General features: G+C 44.5%; 1 protein-coding gene across 1 annotated transcript; it reads left to right on the top strand.

The window, feature by feature from the left end:
• Nucleotides 1–371: 371 nt before the first annotated feature.
• Nucleotides 372–8,050, top strand: LOC129707011 (myb-related transcription factor, partner of profilin-like). Its single transcript, XM_055651726.1, has 2 exons — nucleotides 372–1,901; nucleotides 6,164–8,050. Exons 1-2 carry the CDS (start codon nucleotides 1,289–1,291, stop codon nucleotides 6,625–6,627), a joined length of 1,077 nt encoding a protein of 358 aa, XP_055507701.1. The 5' UTR covers nucleotides 372–1,288; the 3' UTR covers nucleotides 6,628–8,050.
• Nucleotides 8,051–10,761: the final 2,711 nt, after the last annotated feature.

Below are 10,761 nucleotides of genomic sequence, written 5' to 3' on the forward strand. Positions count from 1 at the left end.
GGATCTTTGGTCAGTACCCGTGATGGACTGGACATCCCAATATCCAATCTACCTGGGACTTTTTTTAATCTCTATGCTCTACGTTGATGAAAAGTCAACGTATGGAAGAGTAATTGTTCCACTCTTCGCAGCTGACTGCCTCGGCTTCAAAGGTACTCAAAACTGCTGGAGAAACTCAGCGGGTGCAGCAGCATCTATGGAGCGAAGGAAATAGGCAACGTTTCGTGCCGAAACGTTGCCTATTTCCTTCGCTCCATAGTTGCTGCTGCACCCGCTGAGTTTCTCCAGCAGTTTTGTGTACCTTCGATTTTCCAGCATCTGCAGTTCCTTCTTAAACGCCTCGGCTTCAAAATGTTTTTTTTGTTTTATTTTAAATACTAATTATTTTAATTATTGTGATTATCCACCTGAGAGATCATAAGGTAAACCGGAAAACCAACGCAAATGATAATGCAAAGCATTCTGAACATCCATTTCGCAATGATTTGAGAAGTTTTCCAATGTTGAGTAGTGCGATTTTGTTTTGCCTTTGTCTGGTGAGCTTGTTTTTTTGTCGCAAATAAAGCAAAGCGGAAGATAGACGGGGATAAATCCCCCGCATTATGTAATTCTGCAATGTCGTGTGTGTGTGGGGGCAACGTGTGTCTGCAACTGTGTGAGAATTCCCAACATTTTATGCTGTAACCGGTTTAAGAGACAACTGCGGAGATTGGTATATACTTGCATCCGTTCCTTTGCATGTGTGTGTGTGTTGTTATAATTTGCTAACTGGGGTAGAATTTGTCGCAAAGTATCCCCTCCTCGCCGTGCATTCGCACCGGAGGTCGCATATATTTCTCTGCACGATTGCAACAACGAAATAGCGTGCACGCATTTTGCACAATGCGGACCAACAGCAGCGTACGTGACCTGCCAGCCTTGCATTGCAATTGCGTGCAACTAGAAAGGCACCGGGTTTTAAGTGCAAGCATGTTTTTATTTTGTCGTTTTATGCTGCAAAGCAGAGGCTATTAGCGAGTCAAGAGGTCGGGTTGGAGAAAGTTTGGTCAATATTTTGCCTTGTGCAAAAAAAAAAAAAAAAAAAAAAAATCCGTCGCATCTCTGCTTGCGACGCCGCAAAATCTCGTCTCTTCGGACGCAGCGAAAGTGCGCCGGCCCTCCGGAGTGCAAATGCAACTTAAAAGAGTCGCCATCTTAAGCCCCGGTGTTGCAAGGTGAGGGTTCTGCATGAAGACAACACAATTAGAAAGCGCTAGAGTTGCGCACAATCGGCGCCCGGCTGCTCGGAATGGCGCAAGAGGAAGCCTTCCGTCGCCGCAAGCTGAACTTCAACGAGGAGGAGACAGAAATCCTCATCCGTGAAGTGACACTGAACCAGGGGCAGCTCTTTGGCAGAGGAGACATCAAGATCCCACCAGGGGCCAAAAATACAATCTGGCATTCAATTCTGGCCAAGGTCAATGCCGTGTCTAAGTGCACCAGGGATATAGGTGACATTAAGAAGAGGTGGTACGACATGTGCCACCGAACCAAGGACAAAGTGATCAGACTGGCACGAGAGGCCATGCAGAGTGAGAGTGTGGGCGAACCCCTGCAGCAGGAGCCCAGTGTGGCCAGCTACGATGATGCCGGCTGGCTGAGTACCAGCAATGATAGCGAGCCCAGCACCAGTGGTGCCAGCTGGGATGGCAGCACCAGCCGAGCCGGCAACAAGCCAGCCGCGGGCAACCGGCGGGGGCAGCCCGGCAAGGAGACTTGGCAAGCCAAGCGAGTACCAGTGCAGTCGTTGCCAGACCAAGCGGTGCAGTGGCCACCGGTCCTGCTCTTCACAGTGGGCCAGAATGCTTCAGAGGAGAGCAAACTGGAGTCTCAAGGGTATCAAGCCAATGTAGACTTTCATGGTGAGTTCGCCACTCTACACTCCCCTGTTGAACCATTCATGCCGCCGAATTTCCATCTTGGCCTAACCAGCGGAGTAACCTAAGGTAGACACATAATGCTGAATTAACTCAGCGGGACAGGCAGCATCACTGGAGAGAAGGAATGGGTGATGTTTCAGGTCGAGACTCTTCTTCAGCCAGGGATTAACCTACATGTTCCATTCCCCAATGGAATACAATGAAAAGTCATCCCAAGCCTCTGGAGGATAGGGATTGTGTTGATTAGAGATAGAAACATAGAAAATAGGTGCAGGAGTAGCCATTCGGCCCTTTGAACTGCAGCTGATCATGGCTCATGGCTGATCATCCAAAATCAGTACCCGTTCTGGCTTTTCCCCCATATCCCTTGATTCCCACAGCCCTAAGAGCTATATCTAACCCTCTCTTGTAAACATCTAGTGAATTGGCTTCCACTGCCTTCTGCGGCAGAGAATTCCACAGATTCACAACTCTGGGTGAAAAGGTTTTCCTCATCTCAGTCCTAAATGGCTTACCCTTTATTCTTAAACTGTGACACCAGGTTCTGGACCCCCCCAATATCGGGAACATTTTTTCTGCATCTACCCTGTCCAATCCTCTAGAATGTTATATGTTTCTATAAGAGTCCCTCTCATCCTTCTAAATTCCAGCAAATACAAGCCCAGTCGACCCATTCTTTCATCATATATCAGTCCCACCATCCCGGGAATTCACCTGCTGCACTCCCTCAATAGCAATAAAGTCCTTCCTCAAATTAGAAGACCAAATTGGAAAATACAGTAATACTCCAGGTGCGGTCTCACCAGGGCGCTGTACAATTGCAGTAGGACCTCCTTGCTCCTAAACTCAAATCCACTCGCTATGAAGGCCAACATGCCATTAGCTTTCTTCACTGCCTGCAGTACCTGCATGCTTACTTTCAGACGATTAATGAGAAGATAGACACAAAGTGCTGGAGTAACACAGGGGGCCAGGCAGCATCTCTGGAGAAAAGGAATAGGTGATGGTTTGGCTCGAGACCCTTCTTCAATTGCTGCAGCATTTTGTGAGTCTGAAGAAGGGTTCTGACCTGAAATGTCATCCATCTTTTTTCTCCAGAGATGCTGCCTGACCCTCTGTTATTGCAGCATTTGATGTCTACAGTATAAACCAGCATCTGCAGTTCCTTCCTACACATAGTTAATGAGAACTTTGCTGCCCATTCTCAAGCAGAAGACTTTTCTGAATTTGCTTGGTCTATCTTTTGGTCCTTCTGCTTGAGGGTTTCAAAAGATTTTCCACCATCTCTTTACATTCTCTTCCCTCCTTCTGTCCATCAGAAACAATAGCCAGGCAACGCAATTTCACCGCCCGTGCCATTGCCTGTTCTCTACGAGCTTTGACATGGTGTAGTTGAAGTTTGGAACTTCACTCTGGGGAAATTGCAAATAGATATGTTCTGGGGTCCATTTCAGATTTCCCTTCACTTCCAGTGTGCTGTATCGTGTGGATTGAGAAGAGGGTCACTCCTTCTTCTCCCCTCTCCCATCAAGCAAAAGGTACAGAAGTTTGAAAACGCATACCTCCAGTTTCAGAGGCGGTTTCTTCCCAGCTGTATCAGACAACTGAACCGTCCTCTCACCAGTTAGAGAGTGATACTGACCTCCCACCTCTTTAAAGACCATCGAACTATCATTAATCAGACTTTACTGGATATTATTTTGCACAAAACATAAAACCCATCATCCTGTATGTGTACACAATGGACGGCTTGACTGCAATCATGTGTAGTCCTTGCGGCAAAGAGCTTTTCATTGTTCCTCTTTGCACGTGACAATCATAAACTATACTGTCGCTCTGTAATACTAACCTTGTGCACATCCCACTGCTCTTGCATTTCTCATTACTCAAGTCAGTTTGAAACAAAACACCACCTCATTCAGCTGGATTTTCTTTGTAAGTACAACTTTCAATATACTTTACAATGCGGTCTTACCAAAGCAATCAAAACTCATGTTTGAAGTAAGGTTTGAAATTTAAAGTTTTAACTTATGGTTCACTTCAAGAGCATGTCGTCAGTTATAATTGGAGTAAGCCCTCGCAGTAACGGACCACGGGGGGGAAGGTGTTAGTGAAAAAGTTAGTTATTAATTGATTGGTGTCATATTTAAGCTTTCCTGTTGTAAAAAGCCAATTGTAATGCATGATGGGATTTGGGCAACTCCCATCATGCAAATGTTTTTTTTTACTGAAGTTGAATAGTTCACAGCTCACAAGGTTTTTTAATGTAAGTTGAAGAGGTTAATCAGATAAGAAGGGGCCAGAGGATGCCATTGGGGTGACTGGCTTTTGGCAAAGAGTGAAAAACAACTCCATATTTGGAGGTGGCTGATGGTTTCTTGTACATTACCTCATGCAATTGGTTTTATGTCTGTAGGTATATAAACTTCGGGTTTCTGGTATTTCTTTGTGTGTGCAGCCGGAGATTCGGACGTAAAACTCTTGCCTCTGGGTCTTTAGTTCCACACCCGTCAGACGTTAAATTAAAGCTTTGTATGGTCTTAAGAATTTGGACTTTGTCTATCTTTTTAAGTGAACTTTTACATTAGTTATTACTGATTGTCCTCTATAACGGAGTGAGGGGGGTCAAGTTTAACCCAAGGTGGTGAGGGAAGAAACACGGTGTTGGGGGAATAAACCAGTGGGAATTCACAGGCTGGGGAGCTGCAGAGCTCCCGGTACTCACACCACCTTCATGCTGCTCGCTCTCTCCACTCCCGCAACCAGAAGTACATCACGAGGCGCCATCTGAATGTGGATGGCTCCAGACTCCAGCAATGTAAGAAGTCAAACTTAAGTGCTTTTACATAACGTCATTCCCTTTCTGTAAAAATTTTCCCTTAACATGTATCTGTACACTGTGCTTAAGAAGGAGCTGCAGATGCTGAAAAATCGGAGGTAGACGAAACGTTGCCTATTTCCTTCGCTCCATAGATGCTGCCTCACCCGCTGAGTTTCTCCAGCAATTTTGTCTATCTTCTGTACACTGTGGATGGCTTGATTGTAATCATGTACAATCTTTCTGCTGACTGGTTAGCACACAACAAAAGATTTTCACTGAACCTCGGTGCATGTGAGAATAAACTAAACTAAACTAACTGGTGGAAGTGGAGGGGTGGTGTTCATTATTATCGGTGCGTCTTTGGCACGGAAGCATAATTGTTACAATTGAAGATTAACAAAAAACTGGATAAACAAAATTAATTAGGTGAAAGTCGACAATCAAATGGTTTGTTTCCACTGTCGAAATGAATGACATTTGATATAGAATATAAGGTCCTACATTTACAAAGGTAAATTTCCTTTAATTATGTGAAAATTGTTCATTCAAAATCAGTGCATCTTTGGCACTGAGGCATATTTGTTAAAATTGTGGATTCATTATTTTAATTTAAAAATGTTGCAAATACTATATAAGTTAAGAAAATACATTTAAATTTATCCTTTACCCTCATTTATATAATTAAATCTTTCTTTCCCCTATACAATATCTCCTGCTGGGACCTACTCTCTCTCTCTCTCTCTCAACCCTTCTTTCTCTGTCTTTCCATACACACAATTACAGCAGTTAATTCTCATTACTTGGATGAGGAGATATCTGTACTCAGTCCAGATACCAGCTTTCTTCACTAAGATGTAACCAGGTCACATTTGCAGCCACCTGTGACAGGTATTTTTGCCACAGGAACTTGAAACAGGTACAATGGAAGACCTTGATAGATATCCTTCTGCAAAATCTGGGTCATTCATAAATATTGTAAATTGTTTGTGAAAAAACAGTGGAGCTAGCTGAGGCAGGTACTATAACAGCATTTAAAAGACATATGGACAGATACATGGATAGGAAAGGTTTAGAGGGATATGGGCCAAACACAGGCAGGTGGGACTAGTGTAGAAGAGGCACCTATTTGGCATGAGCAAGTTGGGTCGAAGGGTCTGTTTCCGTGCTCTATGACTCTCTCACTCTATAACTTGAACCCATGCAATCATGTAGTAATAAAAATACTGTATTTACTGCAGCTGAGGGCGTGCTAACAACGCAGTAAGAAAAGCAAGGCTTCTGATACCTGATTCGACTGACGTGCATCTTTGTCTGTGGTTGGGGTTATTGTCTTTTCATGATTGCTTTACCGGCATGGGTAAGTTGGGCCGAAGGGCCTGTTTCCATGCTGTATGACTCTATGTCTCTGTTATATGTCCAACAGAGACGATTGTTGAAGTTAAACGGGAAGACCTTGGATCAGACATTGATGTGGATTATTCTTCACCAGAACATGGATCTCCGCCCATCTCGCGAGAAGAAAGTCCGCTGCTGCTGCAAAGAAAGAGGTCACATAAGCAGATTTCCAAAGAAGAGTTGTTAGGTATCCAGGAACAACACAATATATTACTGGGGATTGGCAATGATGAGTTGCATGGTATCAGGCAGGAACTAAGAGAGCTGCGAGGTGATATTCAAGCCTTGGCCACGACGATAAGGCAGCCCCTGAATCGTCTAGCAGAGTGTTTGCAGACTCTGCTTCCACTGTTGCAGCACCCTCCCGCATCTCAAACGTCGGAGACGACTGACTCTTTCACACAGCACGACGACAAAGACACCTCTGAATCGAACGAGTTAAAATCTCACGGCCGTAGGACTGGGCGAAAAAGAGCAAAGCTGAATGTGTAACAAAAACAGGACAGGCTGGAAACACACGGCAGTTCAGACAACAATTGTGGAAAGGGGATTCGTGTTTTGGCTTTGGGACCCATTCATTGGAACTGGGAAAACGAGGAGAACAATTTATTTTCTAATGGAAGCTTCTCTTTCAGGAATACCAATCTCAACGATTGTGTTCAGTTCTGGGCACCATGTTACAGGAAAGATGTTGTCAAGTTGGAAAGGTTACAGAGAAGATTTACAAGGATGTTGCCAGGTCCAGAGGGTCTGAGCTATAGGGAGAGGTTGAGCAGGCTGGGACCATTCCTTGGAGCGCAGGATGAGTGGTGATCTTATAGAGGTGAATAAGATCGTGAGAGGAATAGATCGGGTAGATGCACAGTCTCTTGCCCAGAATAGGGGAATCGAGAACCAGAGGACATAGGTTTAGGTTGAAGGGAGAAAGATTTAATAGGAACCTGAGGGATAACCATTTCACACAAAGGGTGGTGGGTGTATGGAATGAGTTGCCAGAGGAGGTAGTTGAGGCAGGGACTCTTGCAATATTTAAGAAACAATTAAATACATGGATAGGACAGGTTTAGAGGGATATGGGCCAAATGTAGGCAGGTGGGACTAGTGTACAGTAGATGGGACATGTTGGTCGGTGTGGGCATGTTGGCCTGTTTCCATGCTGTATGAGATGACGCTGTTCTCCTTTACTCTCCAGCCAGACAGATACTCAGACCTGAAACTTACACTTTCTTTATCCACAGATGCTGCCTGACCTGCTGAGTGTTTCCTGCATTTTCAGTTTTTATTTCAGATGTCCAGCATCTGCAGTGTTTGATTTTCATTTTCATTTGAATGTATAAAGTTGGGTAAGATTGATGGATTTTTTTGCTAAATCAATTTTCATCTTCGACTGGCTTTACTTGATTGCAAAACCATTTTTAGCAATCCATGAAAATAAATGTAAAACTGCTTTCAGCTTGGCTCAGTTTATGCAACACTATCACCAGGATTTTATAAATGTGTAGTTTAAGATTGTGGATTTTTGAAACTACACTTGAACTGTAAAACACGACATTACAGCTCATTGCCACTAATTTATCTGCACTTGGTGTACATGAAGTATTTTGAACGGATGATTTAGATGCTTGATCAGATATTTTTGTAGTGTGAACAAATGGATTAAGTTCACCACAAAAGAAGGATATTGATATAGAAGCATTTTTGATAATGTGTATTTTCCTATGTTGGTGCTAATATACAAAATATGACAAGACAGAATAAAATGCTATTGATTCCGAGCAAACTTTAAGACTGTTTTATGAAGATAGTTCATCCAAAACCTTCATAGTGGAAGAAATAGCTGTGTGAATGTTTCTCAAATGAGTAACTTGAAACTGAGAGAGAGAGAGAGAAGGAATATATTAAAATACATATCCCTCCAACCTTGCCTATCCATACCTTGGAAATGATCACAGAAGAAAAGTAACGATTTTGCATCCACTGAAAGACACCACTAACTGTGGACGCATGTGAGGTGAGGTGATAACAAAGTGATATGAACTAGCAGGACTACTAGGGTGGGATGAGGAGACAGAGGGATTACAGGGGTTAGTTGAAGTTAGAGAAATTGGAAACTAGTTTCAATGTTCACAACCCTGTATCCCTTCGAAGGTAGACAAAAGTGCTGGAGAAACTATGGAGCAAAGGAAATAGGCAACGTTTCGGGCCAAAACCCTTCTTCAGACAGATGCAGGGTGGGGGGGGAAGAGGAAAGGAAGTGGAGGAGCCAGAGGGCTGAGGGAGAGCGGGGAAGGGGAGGAAACGACAAGGGCTACCGGAAATTGGAGAAGTCAATGTTCAAGCTGCTGGGGTGCAGACTGCCCAAGGTGCTGCTCCTCCAATTTCCGGTGGTGCTCACTCTGACCATGGAGGAGGCCCATGGAGTCGAGGGGGGAGGTAAAGCGCCAAGTGTAGCATCTCCTGTGGTTGCAAGGGAAAGTGTCCAGGGAGGCGGTGGTGCGGGTGGGAAGGGAAGGATTGACCAGAGAGTTACGGAGGGAGCGGTCTTTGCGGAAAGACCGGGGGGGAGATGGGAAGATGCGGCGAGTGGCGTTATCTTCCCTCACCCTTCTTTGGTCATCTGGGGCTGGCCTTTTCCAACCTCTAGTTATATAAACCAGCATCTGCAGTTCCTTCGTACACATGTGTTGTGCCTCTTCTGGTTGCATGGGGCAGGGAGGAGCGGGTGGGGTTTGAGGAGCAGACGAGGAGTCACAAAGGGAGTGGTCTCTGCAAAATGCAGATAAGGGAGGAGAGGGGAAGTTGTGACAGCTGGTGGGGTTACAGTAGAACTGATGTAAATGACCAATGGTAATATGTTGAGTGTAAATGCTGGAGGGGTGGAAATGAATTCAGGTGACCATGCACCTTGTTCCTGGGAAGATGGAGGTGAGGGACGAAGTGTGGGGAATGGAGGCAATGGGGTTGCGAGCTCCATCCAGGAAAAGCCACGTTTCAGGAAAATGGGGAATATTTCAGAAGCGGCAACATAACAGTGAGCATAATCAGAATGAACATTACAGCGAGAGAAAACAAAGGTCAACACTGTCTCAGTGGGGCATTGAGCCTAATTCTGTGCTGTATCACATCCTCTCTGACCTCTTTACTCATCAATGGATAACTTGCTTTTATATACTTGCACCATTATTTGTTTTTTATATTCTCTATCTTTTTTTATAGCAAATGATTGGATACTATTTAATATTAACAGCAATATTCCAACTCTGCAATAGTGTGAATAAATGTAGCCAAATTTTGTCTTTGCATGCTGTAACTAATTGATTAAAGCGATTCCATCTCATTTAGTTAAGAAGAACAAGTAAAATTCATGAACTGGAACTTGCTGGCCGAGCTCATTGCTTGAACCTGTCAGGGAGCATAAAGCAAATTCAGCCCGTTACTCATCTGGGCATTAGGCAGTGAGCTGGTCTCATTGACTCCCACACCTTGGTTGGGAGGACAAGTTTGTTTAGCTTAGAGATACAGCATGGAAACAGGCCCTTCGGCTCACCAGGTCCACATCAACCATCTACCACCCATTCGCACTAGTTGTATGTTATTCCGCTTCACATCCACTCCCTATTTAGGGGCAATTTACTGTGGCCAATTAATCTACACACCCGCAAGTCTTTGGTACATGGGAGGAAACCCACACGGTCACATGTCGAAGCAGCAAACGCCACACAGACAGCATCAGAGGTCAGGATCAAACCCAGGTGTCTAGTACTGTGAGGTAGCAGCTTTACCAGCTGTGCCATAGTGCTGCCCTAGGCAATAGAGTCACAGTCTTAGAATAAAGTGGAGGTCATTTAAGACTGAGGTGAGAAAAAACTTTTTCACCCTGAGAGTTGTGAATTTATGGAATTCCCTGCCACAGAGGGCAGTGGAGGCCAAGTTACTGGATGGATTTAAGAGAGAGTTAGATAGAGCTCTAGGGGCTAGTGGAGTCAAGGGATATGGGGAGAAGGCAGGCATGTGTTATTGATAGGGGATGATCAGCCATGATCATAATGAATGGCGGTGCTGGCTCGAAGGGCCGAATGGCCTCCTCCTGCACCTATTTTCTATGTTTCTAATAGAGTCAAGAGTGCTTAATTGTCATGTACCGAAAGGAAACAATGAAGTTGTTACTTGCAGCAACACAACAGGGTTGTAAACACAGAACTCCATAGATAATATAGCAAACAGAAAAAATAAGTAAATACCCAATAAAGTGCACAAAACAAAACAAAGCCCAAAGTACCTGGTGGAACCACGGGAGTTCATATTTCGGAGTTTAGTAGGAGTTCACAGTGTTCAATACCTTGATAGTTATTGGGGAGAAGCCCTGTCCTGAATCTGGACGTCACAGCTTTCAGGCTCCTATACCTGCTTTGCGATGGCAAGAGTGAAATGAGAGGTGGTGTGGGTCCTTGTTGATGCTGACTGCCTCTTGGAGTCAGCGTCTCCTATAGACCCCTTCTATAGAGGAGAGGTCAGTACCCATGATAGATTGGGCAGTGTTCACCACTTTTTTGGAATTTCCTTAATTCCTGGCCATTCCAGTTGCTAAGCCAGGCTGAGTGGGGTTGAAGATTGCAACCTTCACGT

Source organism: Leucoraja erinacea, chromosome 20 (genome assembly GCF_028641065.1).
Source record: "Leucoraja erinacea ecotype New England chromosome 20, Leri_hhj_1, whole genome shotgun sequence".
Lineage (NCBI taxonomy): Eukaryota > Metazoa > Chordata > Chondrichthyes > Rajiformes > Rajidae > Leucoraja > Leucoraja erinaceus.